We start from the raw sequence: 17,695 nt of genomic DNA, 5'->3' as shown, positions 1-17,695 counted from the left end.
TAGGTCAAAGTGCCCCACACCATTATTACTAATGTGTAGTTAGTTCTTATTATCTTTTAAGATTTAACGCCCTGAGGGTCAAGCTCTGGTAGAGGAATTGACCAATAGGTAATTCTTTCACACACTACCTAAAGTAATTGATTCATTACCAAATCATTAATTCATTAGTAACGTACTAAGACCCCCCCCCCCCCCACCCCCAGTTTTCTTATAAAGGTTCAATGCATTTATCAAATTAGTTTTGACAAATATGGATATTAAAATATATGAATGCAGCATATAATATATATACATATTACATATACTATATATATTAAAATATATTTTAATTTTGTTTTTAAAATGACTCAAAACTCAAAAAGTGTAGGACTTGCAACTTGAGACTTGACTCGGGACTTGCCTGTCTCGACTTAGGAGTTGACGCAGGACTTGCAGGCAAAGACTTCAGATTTACAACCCCAATTCCAATCCAGTTGGGACGTTGTGTTAAACATAAATAAAAACAGAATACAATGATTTGCAAATCATGTTCAACCTATATTTAATTGAATACACTACAAAGACAAGATATTTAATGTTCAAACTGATAAACTTTATTGTTTTTAGCAAATAATCATTAACTTAGAATTTTATGGCTGCAACACGTTCCAAAATAGCTGGGACAGGGTGATGTTTACCACTGTGTTACATCGCCTTTTCTTTTAACAACATTCAATAAAGGTTTGGGAACTGAGGACACTAATTGTTGAATCTTTGTAAGTGGAATTCTTTCCCATTCTTGCTTGATGTACAGCTTCAGCTGTTCAACAGTCCGGGGTCTCCGTTGTCGTATTTTACACTTCATAATGCGTCACACATTTTCAATGGGAGACAGGTCTGGACTGCAGGCAGGCCAGTCTAGTACCCGCACTTTTTTATCACAAATCCACGCTGTTGTAACACGTGCAGAACGTGGTTTGGCACTGTCTTGCTGAAATAAGCAGGGGCGTCCATGAAAAAGACGCTGCTTTGAGGACAGCATGTTTCTCCAAAACCTGTATATACCTTTCAGCATTAATGGTGCCTTCACAGATGTGTAAGTTACCCATGCCATTGGCACTAACACGGCCCCATACCATCACAGATGCTGGCTTTTGAACTTTGCGTACATAACAGTCCAGATGGTTCTTTTCCTGTTTGGCCCGGAGGACACGACGTCCACAATTTCCAAAATCAATTTGAAATGTGGACTCGTCGGACCACAGAACACTTTTCATCAATCCATTTTAGATAAGCTTGGGCCCAGAGAAGCCGGCAGCATTTCTAGGTGTTGTTGATAAATGGCTTTTGCTTTGCATAGTACAGTTTCAAGTTGCACTTACGGCTGTAGCGCCGAACTGTATTTACTGACATTGGTTTTCTGAAGTGTTCCTCAGCCCATGTGGTGATATTCTTTACACATTGATGTTGGTTTTTAATGCAGTGCCGCCTGTGGGATCGAAGGTCACGAGCATTCAATGTTGGTTTTCGGCCTTGCCGCTTACATGCAGTGATTTCTCCAGATTCTCTGAACCTTTTGACGATATTATGGACCGTAGATGATGAAATCTCTAAATTCCTTGCAATTGTACATTGAGGAATATTGGCTTTAAACTGTTCGACTATTTTCTCACGCACTTGTTCACAAAGAGGTGAACCTCGCCCCATCTTTGTTTGTGAATGACTGAGCAATTCAGGGAAGCTTCTTTTATACCCAATCATGGCACCCACCTGTTCCCAATTAGCCTGTTCACCTGTGGGACGTTCCAAACAGGTGTTTGATGAGCATTCCTCAACTTTCTCAGTCTTTTTTGCCACATGTCCCAGCTTTTTTGGAATGTGGTTCAGCCATAAAATTCTAAGTTAATATTTATTTGCTAAAAACAATAAAGTTTGTCAGTTTGAACATTAAATATTTTGTCTTTGTAGTATGTTCAATATAGGTTGAACATAATTTGCAAATCATTGTATTCTGTTTTTATTTATATTTAACACATCGTCCCAACTTCATTGGAATTGGGGTTGTACTTGGGACTTGCAAATGCTGATAATTTAGGGAAGCAGTGGTATAAACTTTATAGTTGGTGGTAGTCTAATAAATTAGTCAATGGCGGCAGTCCAAGCAAGCAAGGCCTCATCTTCTGGCTATCAGAAGCACTTACCTACATTCATTCATTTTCCATACCACTTATCCTCACTAGGGTAGCGAGCGTGCTGGAGCCTATCCCAGCTAACTTCGGGAGAGAGGCGGGGTAAACCCGGAACTTGTCGCCAGCCAATCGCAGCACATACCTAAATATACAACCTAAATTATATTTGTTCTCCATCCATCCATCCATCCATTTTCTGAGCCGCTTCTCCTCACCAGGGTCGCGGGCGTGCTGGAGCCTATCCCAGCTGTCATCGGGCAGGAGGCGGGGTACACCCTGAACTGGTCGCCAGCCAATCGCAGGGCACATCGAAACAAACAACCATTCGCACTCACAGTCATGCCTACGGGCAATTTAGAGTCTCCAATTAATGCATGTTTTTGGGATGTGGGAGGAAACCGGAGTGCCCGGAGAAAACCCACGCAGGCACGGGGAGAACATGCAAACTCCACACAGGCGGGGACGGGGATTGAACCCCGCACCTCAGAACTGTGAGGCTGACGCTCTAACCAGTCGTCCACCGTGCCGCCTATATTAGTTCTATGAAATGATATTATTTCCAACTGTTATATTAATTTTGTAATGGTTTTTTTCAGCTGCACTGTTTTAAGTACATATAGTGACATGAGTCATGCCAACAGAAGCAACTAGTACAGCAAAAATTGGAGATAAGGAGCATCATCGTGGGTATTAAATTATTTTGTCCAATCAGATTTCAGCCTCGATGCGCTGTCAAAGCAATCTAATAAAACGTATTTTAAATGTATCCTTCCAGGCCATGAAGCTGGCTATCGATGACGACGGCATTTGCTTGTCCTCTGATTGGTTGGTGAGAGCAAAATTGTTACAACCAACTCCGACTACCAAAACACATCTGTAAAATCTGTACACAATAAATCATGAGGAGCATCATTGTCGGTATTAAATTGTTTTGTCCAATCAGATTGCGTCATGATGAGCATCATTGTGGGTATTAAACTGTTTTGTCCAATCAGATTTCAGCCTCGATGCGCTGTCAAATCAATCTAATAAAACGTATTTGAAAAAAATTGTTACAACCAAAACCTATCTCGAAAGTTTATCAATTTCATACATTTTAACCTATCTCGAAAGTTTATCAATTTCATACATTTTCACAAATCGATACTATTGGTCACTCCCTGTGTTGGTGTTATCTATACAAATTATTTACCAATATAAAGTGTTGAAAATGGCTTGATCTCTTTGATGATACAATGTTAATGGCTCAACAAACGTCGTTCTTTTGGTTTCCTGAAAAGTGATATTTTTATGTGGATTTCACCTGATTATTTAATAATCACCATTTCCGGTGAGTATGATGTACTGCCTCGAATTCTTCTCACAACAGGAGAGGCGATACAATTGTAGCTGAAAAAATCAACTGTGGCTACTTTTAAAATTTCGCCCCTAATGAGGAGAAGCGGTACGGAAAATGGATTGATGGATGGAATTTAAGCTTTTTATGCTTCCTCTTGGTGACAGAAAGGATGCCCATCTTGTGTCTGCCCTCTTGTCTACTAAACTGACTTGAGACGGTACTCTATTTCCTGTGGACAAACAAGGCACAAAGACGCAAGCATTTAGCAAGAAATACTAGAGAAGCTCTGATTACTGAAATTATCTGTTATTTAATCATTGGGACCTTCCAAGTCACAAAAGAGGAAGCTGAACATATGTAACAACCCACACCTATAATGTCCTATTATGATCAGGCATCAGATACTTGGAGCCAACACAATCCTTTGGGTGATAAATTAGAAGTGCTGTATTTGCCAACCCTTAAACTTGAACCTATACCACAGCATGAGACATTAATGGATAAGGCCCAAAAAGCAACTGCACATCCGATCCCAATGCCATCAAATTGTGTATGTCACTCTCAATTTTGTGGAGTAGCATTGTCCACTTACCTTCTAAGTTGTAGTGAGGAAAGTAGGGCCAGGACAGATTTTCTTTGGTCATGTCAAATTCATTAAAAAAAAATAAAAATGTTTAACCCAAACAACAGATAAAGCTGCACTGAATTGAATAATTTAAGATGGATGTTAACAGTTGAAAAGTGACAAATGTTTTGTGTTGATAATGCCTACAGTTCTGCATACTAGTTTGAGATTATTCCTGTCTGCAAATTGACATCTTAGCTACTTTGGCCATTCTGGGTCAAATAATGTTCAAAATATAGACTTTATGCTTAAACAACATCAGTGGAATAGTGTGACTGGTGCTCTGGCAGGGAAGTGTACTGATTTCATTCTTACTTGATATTGTTGGACATGTGTAAAATGTTTTTTTCCTTTGATAATACTACCTTGATATTTTTTGGAGGGAGGTGGGGGTTGTGCACTCTGCTGTCTCATTATCTTGCCAACTCACAAGACCTATTGTGCAGTTACTAAGATAAAGCCCCCCCCCCCACACACACACACTTTTTATCTAAGACAATAGTGTTGGCAACAAATCTCAATAAGATTATTTCTCAAAACATATGAACAAGGAACCAACGTAAGTCATGTTTGATTAGATAAATGGCATGAGAAAAATCACTAATATCAAAACTTGTCAAGTTACATCCAAATTTCCTGCGAGACTTAAAGACTGTTCCAGATCTCCCAACAACAAGAGCGGCTCAAAGTGCCAGTCAACTCCTTCTTTTCCTTTCGGCTTGACCCTTTAGGGGCCGCCACAGCGCGTCATCCTTTTCATGCCTTACATTGTCAAACTCTATATGTAAAAATTAAAGTATCAGTGTACTTTTTTAAATAAAATGATAATTATGAAACAAGTGTTGGTGCAGTGTGACATGTCAATGTCAGTGGGATGTAGGAGATTTATTATACTGTTTAACCAGGAGGAGCGAGATCCTCCATCTCTTGCTGCTCATGCAGCAGGTTGTTTCAGTGCAGCTAAAAGCGCAAACTGGAGCAGTAGTATCACTTATTTTCTGGGTTGCAATGATGAATTCTTAATAAAGCGATACTAAATCAAATAATGTGAAATACAGAAACTGACATGAAAAAGTGCCCAAATGAACAGAGAAAAACAAATGAAAGTAGGAGAAGGTACAGTGCACCGAAACAGAGAGGGCACTTCTTGAGTCACTTCTTTCTCCGTCCGGTCACTGTGCCTTTGAATTTCATCTTCTGTTTTTGTACTTGTGATGTTTCTTAGTTCAATTTCAAGAAAACCCCTTATCCTTTCCACCATTTACTAGCTCTGCACTGAGCAGTGGAAGATGGCAACTTGGTTGTTAATCAGTTTCAAGAGTGTTGACCGGCAAATTCTGACCTACAGTCAGCTCAACACTTCCAAGTGGAAGCAAATATAAATGGCATCAAAGCCAACAGCCCAATTCTTCTAGGTCCTCCTCTCTATTCGTTAGTACCCTAGCAGTACCAGTTCCTAGAATATCACCTCAGTATTTATTAGAAAGAAACACCGCTGTCAAGTATTGTTACTCTTGGCACACCATCTTAAAGTGCTTGAGAAACAATACAGTTTAGCACAGAGAGAAACAACTGTTCTCTCAGTTGTCCCTTCCACAGCCAAGGCAAGCACATGCTGCAGGGCATGGTGTGATTGGGTGGGCAGAAAAAAGGCGCTGTTTGAGGTGGTAACAAGAAGCAGGCCCTGCAGCGGTTGCTTCATTAGCTTGGCTCAGCTAGCTGCAGCCCGAGCCATCAGGTCCTCTAGCGCCTTGTCCTGATCATTGTTGTGGACCAGCAGCACCTCCTTGATGGCCTCCCGCTCGAATCCCATTTCTCCAAATCTCGACATCAGCTCAAGGAACTGCAATGCCTGAGGAGAAGGGAGAAGTAACATTACTTATAAGCTGTTATAGACAGTGACTATTTATCATTTTTCAAGAGTTTAACTTAACTCAGCCACCCACTGTCCAAAAAGTACTAACCTTTTCTTCTGAGCATTGGTACATCTCTAAACATTCCTCCACAGCGCTTGCATCGAAGCCCCGCTCACACAGACGTCCATGGACAAAGAGATAATCCAGTACCTTGAACAATGAGAACATGCTCATTATAACAGATATATTGTATGTGACAGTAATTTGGTAGTTATATGTGATTTTGTAATCACATATCTAACAGGCAGAATACAGTGGAACCTCGAGTCAAACTCAGGTTGTACAATTCAGAATTCAAACAAAAACCGATCCATTCATAAATTTTCCACACTGCTTTTCCTCATTATCAGCAGACTTTGGGCAAGAGGCGGGATACACCGTGGACTGGTCACCAGTCAATTGCAAGGCACATACAGTGGGCACGGAAAGTTTTCAGACCCCCTTTAATTTTTCACTCTGTTATATTGCAGCCATTTGCTAAAATTATTTAAGTTCATTTTTTTATTAAATGTACACATAGCACCCCATATTGACAGAAAAAATGGAATTGTTGAAATCTTTTCAGATTTAATAAAAAAGAAAAACTGAAATATCACACAGCCATAAGTATTCAGACCCTTTGTTCAGTATTTAGTAGAAGCACCCTTTTGAGCTAATACAGCTATGAGTCTTTTTGGGAATGATGCAACAAGTTTTTCACACTGGATTTTGGGATCCTCTGCCATTCTTCCTTGCAGATCCTCTCCAGTTCTGTCAGGTTGGATGGTGAACGTTGGTGGACAGCCATTTTCAGGTCTCTCCAGAGATGCTCAATTGGGTTTAAGTCAGGGCTCTGGCTGGGCCATTGAAGAACAGTCACGGAGTTGTTCTGAAGCCACTCCTTCGTTATTTTAGCTGTGTCAGGGTCATTGTCTTGTTAGAAGGTGAACCTTCTGCCCAGTCTAAGGTCCCGAGCACTCTGGAGAAGGTTTTCGTCCAGGATATTCCTGTACTTGGCCGCAATCATCTTTCCTTCGATTGCAATCGGTCGTCCTGTCCCTGCAGCTGAAAAACACCCCCACAGCATGATGTTGCCACCACCATGTTTCACTGTTGGGACTGTATTGGACAGGTGATAAGCAGTGCCTGGTTTCCTTCTCGTGTTTTTTTTTGTGTGTCTTGCACTGAGGAGAGGCTTCCGTGGGGCCACTCTGCCATAGAGCCCCCGACTGCTGGAGGGCTGCAGTGATGGTTGACTTTCTAGAAGTTTCTCCCATCTCTGGAGCTCAGCCACAGTGATCTTTGGGTTCTTCTTTACCTCTCTCACCAAGGCTCTTCTCCCCCGATTGCTCAGTCTGGCTGTACGGCCAGCTCCAGGAAGGGTTCTGGTCGTCCCAAACGTCTTCCATTTAAGGATTATGGAGGCCACTGTGCTCTTAGGAACCTTAAGTGCAGCAGAATTTTTTTTGTAACCTTGGCCAGATCTGTGCCTTGTCACAATTCTATCTCTGAGCTCTTCAGGCAGTTCCTTTTACCTCAGGATTTTCATTTGCTCTGACATGTAATGTGAGCTGTAAGGTCTGATATATAGGTGTGTGGCTTTCCTAATCAAGTACAATCAGTATAATCAAACACAGCTGGACTCCAATAAAGGCGTAAAACCATCTCAAGGATGATCAGAAGAAATGGACACCACACGACTTAAATTTTTCTGTCAATATGGGGTGCAGTGTGTACATTAATTAGGGAAAAAATGAACTTAAATGATTATAGCAAATGGCTGCAATATAAAGTGAAAAATTTAAGGGGGTCTGAATACTTTCCGTACCCACTGTATAAACAGTCATTCATTGAACGTAAGTTCAATGACATATTGATGATAACCTATCTAACGGAACCACAACATTCTGAAAAATATTGACATGATACCGCCATAGCCACGGATGTCAAAAGAGGCATACATTAAAACCTTTTTCAAATTTGCTGCTTGGTGCTTTGGAAGAGTACTTACAAAGACAATGTACATCTGTGATGGTTAATTTGGCCAAGTCCTGTAAAAACGACGTGGAGAATAACGCATTTTCCCACGAAAGACCAGGACATTATTTCGGCAAAAAGAGACATTGTGAGCAATACAGAATTTAGAGTCAACTTTTGGTTTGGCCTTTTCTACCTTTTTTGTGTGACACTTAGTCCAATCAAAGGCCAGCCTTAACAAGGGGTGTTAGAAGAAGACCATGCGAAGAGAAGAATTTACTAGTTACAACAATTATTGATTAACTGACAACTAATCGATTATCAAATTAATCCGCAATCATTTTAATAATCGATTAATCATTTAGAGGACTTCTTTAACTTAAAATTGTCCAAATCCTCGGAATTTAAGCCTCTCAAGAGTAAATATCAGATTTCTGTAGTCCTCCATCAAATCAGACTGAATATCTTTGTGTTTAATCAAAATAAGAAATTTGCAAACATCTGCTTTTACTTTGGAGGAGTTGAGTAAATGGGATCCGGAATAGTGATGAGTGAACTCCCTCTGGATCGCCTGGAAGCAGCCGAGCTTCATCCCGAGCTTCCTCCGGATGATAATGGAGACGAAGGTAACTTGTTTCCAGCTATCGTTAGCTACATTTAGTGATCAAACACGATTCTTCAATCCTTGTTACATAAACATAATTTAGTCCCACTAGTTCACATTACAATGTAACATCTGTTGCCAGTACTGATTATAATTTTCGATTTCCAGCTCGTCCATCTTGCAGTAATTCAATACCCGCGAGTCGAACTTCTTTCAATCTTTTAGGATTGTGACGAAAAGGATTTTTTTTGTTTTTTTTTAACCCTTGCAAAACGCATCAATAAAAAGTATTCTCTCGTAATCTAATGTATTTTTTAATATTTACATCTTATGCATCCAGCAGACATTCGGCTCCCATTCCAGTATGCAGTGCAAACAAAAAAGGTAATTGAAATTGTTTTCTCAGTTTTTTTCCTCCAGAAACAGATTTGACTAAAAGTAGCCTGTATTTGACTGCTGATTACTAAAGAACGGTATAAGCTAGAGAAAAACTTTTTTTTTCTGATGAAAGAAGAGCGTCTGATCTTTCTTTTGGTGTTTACATAGTCATAGTACACAATACTTTGTGGGGCTTGAAAAATGAGTGAAATTGCTCGAAAATGCCTGGCAGTCTAGGGGTTCCCTGCTCAGGAAACGGCTGGCAGAGATGAGTTAATTTTAACAAAGTTAAGACACACTTCTGTACGCCGCCGCCATGGGCAACAAGCATGTCTTTGTGCGTGTTCTTCTTCGTTGGTTTTCGCCACACTCTTCTTCGGGGTCGGCAGACTCTGCATCTAAATTGGGAACCTACATTTGTAAATTTGAACGATTCCGGGAGAACCGGAACGTTGGTCCCGGTTACAATCGGTTCTCCATGCCCAACCCTAGTTATGGACAAAACCAGTAACTTATCAAATGCAAATACTTATACTTTAAAGTAAAATCAGAGGTCAGCCAGTTTAACCGAACGCATTGTGTTGAACTTGTATATTATTTATATTTTCAGCATGTAAATGTGAAGGGAGACATAATTGTGTGAAATAATTGTGTGTGTGCGAGGCGGGGGGGTCGCACCTGCTCCACATTCTGCCCTTGTCGTTGCATGGCCCGAAGAACACCCTCATAAGAATAACCCATGCCCACAAGGGTTTCCACACACTGGCGCTCACCAGGGGTCATGCTCAGCAAGGCTCCCCCACATGGCAAGCCAGCAGAACCTAACCCCGAGTTTACCTGGGAATCAATATGATAAGAATAGCAATGAGGTCTGGGAAGGAAATATTCATCAATAAGCAGTCCACCATTATGTATATAACCTCATCCTCACCTGTTTTGGTCCACCACTCTTACTGAAGCTTAGGTGCTCAGGGGCAACAATAACCTGGGACGTGGGTATAATCGGGGGGCTGCCATTGGGTAGGTTCTGTTGGGGAGCAGGCATGGGTGCGAGGTGTGGGCTGTTTCTTACTGGTTCGGGATCCCCAGAATCCGAAAGTTTGGGAAAAGTCAGGGAGCGGATGTTGCAGGGTCGATCCTCCACTTCAAAACTTAACCTTACATGATGCCCAACTCTGTCCATATCCATCAAGGGAACCAAGCCATTGGGTTTATGGGCAAAGCCTGCTTTCACGGGAACGCTGGTGTTGGTGGGAGGAGATGGGCTGTTTCCACGTGAAGCGGGGCCTTGCTGGGACCCATCCAGAGGGGATACAGAAGGAGCAGGTTGAGGCTGGCTCTGGAGAATGCTTCTAAGCTCCTCTTTATCGTCCAATGTTTTAAGCTCTAGCTTGTCAAAGGGGTCTTCTTCCCGCTCAAAGTCAGCCAGGTTGAGCCCATGTGGCTGATGAGTGCTAGGTTGAATTTTCCTTGGACCAAGACTTGGGGCAGGCAGAGGTGTGAGTATAGCATCATGGCTCAGTCCTGCAAGGACAGGGTTCATTGCTGGTGGAGGAGGGTCATGGTCTTCAACAGCAGACTGGGGTATCTTCCCTCTACCACCATTAATGTCCTCAGACTGAGCCAAGCATTCTTGATTTTCTGCCTCCTGTTTCGCAGTGGCCTCTTCTGCTCGTGCCTCCGCTGCTCGCGCTTCAGCAAGCTCCATCCCCCAGCGAACACTTCGCTTCTCCAGACAAAAGTCATACTGTTGTGATCATAAAAAGTGGGCATAGACAAGGGGAAATATCAGAGAAAAAAGGATGTAAACAAACAACCATTCGCACTCACATTCACACCTACGGGCAATTTAGAGTTTTCAATTAAACTACCATGCATGTTTTTGGGATGTGGGAGGAAACCGGAGTACCTGTATATTTTATTTTACAATTGGAAAATCTCACGGCACACAAACAAATAAAAATGTCACAAAAAGTAGATACACGGTAATTACTGTATGTACTTCCTGCCATCTAATAGAAGTCCGTCACTAAGCCTCACTGGCATAAATAGAGGAACAAAGATAAAAAAAAAATTGTAAATTAATAATCCTACTGTGATGCGGTGGCATGTCCTTTGGTTCATGCTTGAAAACATTCAAATGTGATTCATAACAAGCTAAAAACCATCCGGACTGTTATGGACACAAAGTTCAAAAGCCAGCATCTGTGATGGTATGGGGCCGTGTTAGTGCCAATGGCATGTGTAACTTACACATCTGTGAAGGCATTATTGCTGAAAGGTATATACAGGTTTTGGAGAAACATATGCTGCCATCCAAGCAATGTCTTTTTCATGGACGCCCCTGCTTATTTCAGCAAGACAATGCCAAACCACATTCTGCACGTTACAACAGCGTGGCTTCGTAGTAAAAGAGTGCGGGTACCAGACTGGCCTGCCTGCAGTCCAGACCTGTCTCCCATTGAAAATGTGTGGCGCATTATGAAGCGTAAAATACGACAACGGAGACCCCGGACTGTTGAACAGCTGACGCTGTATATCAAGCAAGAATGGGAAAGAATTCCACCTACAAAGATTCAACAATTAGTGTCCTCAGTTCCCAAACCTTTATTGAATGTTGTTAAAAGAAAAGGCGATGTAACACAGTGGTAAACATCACCCTGTCCCAGCTATTTTGGAACGTGTTGCAGCCATAAAATTCTAAGTTAATGATTATTTGCTAAAAACAATAAAGTTTATCAGTTTGAACATTAAATATCTTGTCTTTGTAGTGTATTCAATTAAATATAGGTTGAACATGATTTGCAAATCATTGTATTCTGTTTTTATTTATGTTTAACACAACGTCCCAACTTCAATGGAATTGGGGTTGTATATGTATTTATTTGTACTTGCTTTTATTTTGCCTTGTTTCACCCTGCTGTGTGCAGTCTGGTCGGCATTGTAAATGAGGAACTGTTCTCAACTGCCTTATGTGGTTAAATACAGGGTAAATAAATAAATAGAATTAGGCATAGGTTTAAGTGGTGAATAAAGACTCTACAGCTTATACTAAGTTATCTCAGGTAGTTCTAAATGTTCGACTACTACTTACACTACAGTCTGCTGAAAATAAATGAAGAATCCTACAATTATGCATTTGGTACTTTTTGTTGCTTTTTTCTGTTGTACTGAACTTGTACCGAACTGTGACCCCAAAACTGAGGTACGTACCAAACAGTCATTTCTGTGAACCGTTACACCCATAGTATGAATTATCGTTTATCGTTTTAATACAAAATTGAACTTATTTTTCAGCCGGATCATTGATTCCATCCACGAGTTTATTAACAAAAGAACCCGGGGGAAAAAAAATACAGAATGTAGTGTCAAAGCAGCTTAAATTATTTACCTCTGTGTCCACCAACAGAGAGCTGCAGTCTGGCAGACAAAAGCCAACAGGTAGCCCCACCTTAGCAGGGCAGCGAAACTTTTCATTGACCTTGAAGGGAACATCATCAAGGTAGCTGATGGGTCCTACATGAAAAGACAAAATTTGCATAAGCTAACTGACAGTAGAATTTACAATTTGAACTTGCCCTCAAATATGAAGAGTGAAACAAATCCTTACCATTGTTGTATGCATCTGATACAGACTTCCTTGTAGCCATTTAGATACTCTGGGGGGGAACGACACATATCTTAATGATTAGTTCCGAGAATAAGTTGTGGAACAGCAGAAGTTCCAGTGTTTGAACTGGAGAAGAAGTGAGATTAAAAAAGTTAAAATAATGGCAATACGGTTTCAAAAGGGGTGGAAGGTTTTTCCATGGGAAATGGGAATTTTGGAAATATTCCAAATTGGATAGTTGCCATGGAAATTGTGGGAGTTTAAGAGAATTAATAGGAATTAACAGAGAATGTAATGGGAGTGTATTTTATTCAAACATAAATACAAACATTTTGCTCTGTCATAAGCAGACATCCATGCGAAATAATACAACTAAAAAGCATCACATTTCAACATGTTACTGAATAATCAATGCTTTCATTGAAGAACAAAAACATGAATGTTGAGTTAAATATTATCCACACCGCCGAACCAACCCATTAAAAAGTTAACAGAAATGCACCAACCCACCCGAATATACCAGTAAAGTACCATTCAAAATGTTAGATAAAAGAGCCCCTCTCCCTCACAAATAGTCCCATTCAAAAGGGGAAAAGAAAACCGAATTCCCTCAAACTTCTCAAGCCTAGATTCTGCATTTTTTGCAAAACACTTTTAGGCAATGGGGTCTTCTTGGCCCTAATCAACATCCTCCATGGCAACTTCATCAACTCTTGACTCTTTCTCTTCATTGTGACTTTTCAGCCTTGTTGATGGTGGCTCTTAAAAGCCTTAAGTTAGGCCAAATGCCAACAATTTTTCTACTCTTCACATTTGTAAGCCTGCTGCAAACATTTGTGCGTTCCCTAACAGTAACCAGTTGTGCTCGGATGAGGCTGATCATGGTGGAATCTGGAGGATGATGAAGGCTCTCGGTGCAAGGGCCTCAGATTCAGTATCTGGCTGCAGATATGTGCTGGCATGAGTCCCAGAATGCATCTCCTTCAAAAAAAAAGGCCTTGCTTGGTTCTGTACGTCCTAGTAATGCCTGGAGCTTTACCTTTATCAAGGCCAAAATGATCAGACATGGCTGTAATGACCACCTAGGCAAACTTAATCTCTTCCCCAGAGAGTATGCCACTGTCATATTTTGGGTCCAGAAAGTAAGCAGCTTCTATAGTCTTTTGCTCTGAGCTCAAATGTCTGGTCAAATATTCTAGAAATCATTTGTGCATGTGATTGAAGAATAGCACAGATATTCAACTGAATTGTCATGAAATCTGGTTGAGGATTATGCTGGAATATTTTGTCCTCAACTATATTGAAATTCACTATTAGGAGCCAACCATCAGGTTAGTAAAGTCCTGGTTTATTCCTTTTAATTCACATAAAATTCCTGTTAATTCCCATGGAAAGTTTCCAACTTCAAAGTCCTGGAATTTTGCAACCCTGTGTGGCACTACAAATGCTCAACTGGTTTTGCACATTTTCCACTGCTTTGAATTTTAGCACACATAATCCATTATTTGGTCAACGCCTGATTTAATTAACAGATCAAGCCATTGTTTATCCATGTACAGATAGACTTGATACATTTACAGTACACATAAATACTATCTTAATGACTTATTAAAAAAAATCTCTGATACACAGTGTAATCAATGTAATACAGTAACTTCGATCTAGATTACTGGTTCCAATAGCAGTCTTGTATGTCTTAGCATGAGCTAAAGCTTTTATGAATGTCTTTATGTCACCACTATAACACCACAATCATGTTGTTATTTCATATAGGAACAACATTAATGCGAAGACTAGTTAGAATTGGTCGATGACAAAAGAGCATTTAACATATCACCAAGCTCAGGAATGTTGCTTTTAATTCAATAGAACGAAACAGGATACCAGTACTTGCAATTCGTCTCATTTTTTTCTGCTAGGTTAAAGTATTCTCAAGCCTCATATCACTGCGACACGCAAAACTGTTAGAAACAATACCATTAATTTGAGACACCCAAGTTATTGATTAGCAACTGGCTAAGCTATCATACATTTCGTCACTCCAGTCTGAAATCGCTAACATCAGCAGTCAATATACAGTCACAGCTGCAGAATTAAATTCTAGGGGGGACCAGGAACTCAAATAAGTTGCGAATAAAAACCTCTGATGGCTTACGCGTTTGGGAAAAGTCTCTAAAGCGATTGGCTTTGCAAGTGGCCTGACTTAAACACACTGTTGCCACCGCCCCGAAACGAAACTGATCAAACATAAATATTGCTCTCACCTGCATCTGCCTCGTCTTGCTCTTACAAATGTGACTTTATTCCTTATCGGTGTGTTGCTGCAATTAGAATTAGGGTCGAAAATGTTTTATTTTTTATGAAATATCTTTCCTTTTCTGCCGAGGGACGCCATCTTGATTTGTCAGGCTCCCTTCCACTGGTTCCTGTCTGACGTCACCACTCACATGACGTCAGGTTAGTTCTTCTACTTCTTCCCCTGTCTCTGGCCCCTCCTTCGACTTCCCCGCCTCCTCCTCCTTCTTCGTCTCTTCTAATGGCGGTTGGGAAACGTTTTTTGGGTACTCCTCCGCCATCATCTGGTCAGCGATGTGAATTGGTGTTTGCTGTATTTCTAGGAGAATGTCTGGCCTATCCCTACAGTGTACAGTTACATACAAAACTATAGCAAACGCTTTGCATTCCACTGAAAATAAAATAACAAAAAATCGCCATCTTCCACAAGCATTGTGTTTAAGTGCTCCCATTACGTCTTTTCATAATTTCTGCTCCCATGACAATTATTTAGATTTGTTTTTGTCTTTACTGACGTTGTTTTACATTGATACCACTGCTATAGAGTTGTGGTCTGAAGTTTCATACACACCACAAGCATGACTGTCATATTAATTTGGGGCTTTTAATTATTTATTCTAAGTGTTTATCCATCCATTTTCTTTATTGTTTAGGTTTATAACAGAATTGGCTGCACAAGTTTGAGTAGATTCAAATGAGGTGGTTCAGGCATCTGGCAAGGATGCCTTCTTTGACGCCTCCCCGGTTAGGTGTTCTCGGCAAGTCCCACTGGATGAGGCCCTGGGGAAAATCGATCTGACCTGGGAATGCCTCACGTTTCCCCGGGAAGAGCTGAACGAAGAGGCTGGGGAGAGAAAGTCTTGGCTCCCCCACTCAGCCTGCTGCCCCAGCAACTCAACCTCAGATAAGCAGAAGAAGATGGATGGAGTGATACTCAAGGTCGAGACTCAAATACAGGCTCTATTAATTTCCATCCATCCATCCATTTTCTGAGCCGCTTCTCCTCACTAGGGTCGCGGGCGTGCTGCAGCCTATCCCAGCTATCATCGGGCAGGAGTCGGGCTACACCCTGAACTGGTTGCCAGCCAATCGCAGGGCACATACAAACAAACAACATTCGCACTCACATTCACACCTACGGGTAATTTAGAGTCCCCAATTAATGGATGTTTTTGGGATGTGGGAGGAAACCGGAGTGCCCGGAGAAAACCCACGCAGGCACGGGGAGAACATGCAAACTGCACACAGGCGGGACCGGGGATTGAACCCCACTCCTCAGAACTGTGAGGCAGACGCTCTAACCAGTCGCCCACCGTGCCGCCCTCTATTAATTTATTATTTGTAATCATGATTGACAGCACCTATCTTTTTGCCATCTTAACATTATTTCTTTGACAGCACTCACTGGATTGACCAATACAAAAGGAAAGTCCAAGGAACTTAGTGACGCTTTAAGGGCTAAGCTAGATAGATAGATAGATAGATAGATAGATAGATAGATAGATAGATAGATAGATAGATAGATAGATAGATAGATAGATAGATAGATAGATAGATAGAGCGAGCAAGTGATAGATATTTCACAGATAAATAAATCAATTCAAACTTGTGCACTCAACTGTTGTTTTTCAAAATCATTGACGATGTATGCGATCATTCCAACCTGGAAAAAGAATGGCTAAAATAGATTATCAAAAGTCTCAAATGAATATGTCCTTAATGTAAATTATACAATAGTGTACTTCTATTTAACACTACTAAAATGTATTTTTATATATAATTTTACTCAGCATATTTAACAGGGCGGCACGGTGTGTGACTGGTTAGAACGTCTGCTTCACAGTTCTGAGGACTGGGGTTCAATTCCCAGCCCCGCCTGAGTGGAGTTTGCATGTTCTCCCTGTGGCTGCGTGGGTTTTCGCCGGACACTCCGGTTTCCTCCCACATCCCAAAACATGCATGGTAGGTTAATTGACGACTCTAAATTGCTTGTAGGTGTGAATGTGAGTGTGAATGGTTGTTTGTTTATATGTGCCCTGCAATTGGCTGGCAACCAGTTCAGGGTGTACCCCGCCTCCTGCCCGATGATAGCTGGGATAGGCTCCAGCACTCCCGTGACCCTTGTGAGGATAAGCGGCTCAGAGAATGGATGGATGGATATTTAACAGGTGGAACAGTGGAGGGCTGGTAAGCACAGCTGCCTCACAGTTCAGAGCTCATGGGTTTATATCCAGGCTATGGCCTTCCTGTGTGAATGTAGCATGTTTCCCCGTGCTTGCGTGGTTTTTTTCTGGGTACAATGGTCAGGATGGGCTGGAGCCTAACCCAACTGACTTTGGGCTTGAGGCAGGGTGCATCCTAGTTTTGTCACTCAGGCAGGTCGGCAGCCAGTCGCAGTGCACATTATACAAACAACTATTCACACTCACATTCACACCTATGGACAATTTAGACTGGATGCATGGGTGTCAAACTCAAGGCTTTCTTTGTTGGAGAAACTGAACGAAAATTTGAATATTTCTTCACTTTAACTGGTATTAGAAGCATTTATTCTCACCAAATCCCTTCTTAACATAAATTGGACAATAGTTGTAGACTAAAATATTAGCTTGCCATTATTTTCCATGACTTTCATCCATTCATTCTCTATAACGACGGGTCGGAAGTGTGCTGGATCCTATCCCAGCTGATTTTGGGGGAGAGGTGGACGAATACACTCTGAACTGGTGGCCAGTCAATCGCAGGGCACAAATAGACAAACAACCATTCACACTCACAACACACACTTTGCACCTACAGACTAT

At 41.2% G+C, this 17,695-nt stretch overlaps 1 protein-coding gene across 1 annotated transcript; it reads right to left on the bottom strand.

The window, feature by feature from the left end:
• Positions 1–3,930: 3,930 nt before the first annotated feature.
• On the bottom strand, positions 3,931–15,050 carry ubap1 (ubiquitin associated protein 1). The gene is made up of 7 exons (XM_061785411.1): positions 14,861–15,050; positions 12,597–12,645; positions 12,378–12,502; positions 9,918–10,733; positions 9,665–9,823; positions 6,097–6,198; positions 3,931–5,984 (listed from the first exon to the last, which is right to left on the bottom strand). Exons 2-7 carry the CDS (start codon positions 12,634–12,636, stop codon positions 5,844–5,846), a joined length of 1,383 nt encoding a protein of 460 aa, XP_061641395.1. The 5' UTR covers positions 12,637–12,645; positions 14,861–15,050; the 3' UTR covers positions 3,931–5,843.
• Between the last annotated feature and the right edge of the window lie 2,645 nt (positions 15,051–17,695).

The sequence above is a fragment of the Phyllopteryx taeniolatus genome, chromosome 9 (assembly GCF_024500385.1).
Source record: "Phyllopteryx taeniolatus isolate TA_2022b chromosome 9, UOR_Ptae_1.2, whole genome shotgun sequence".
Lineage (NCBI taxonomy): Eukaryota > Metazoa > Chordata > Actinopteri > Syngnathiformes > Syngnathidae > Phyllopteryx > Phyllopteryx taeniolatus.
This window is presented reverse-complemented; position numbering and strand designations above follow the sequence as displayed.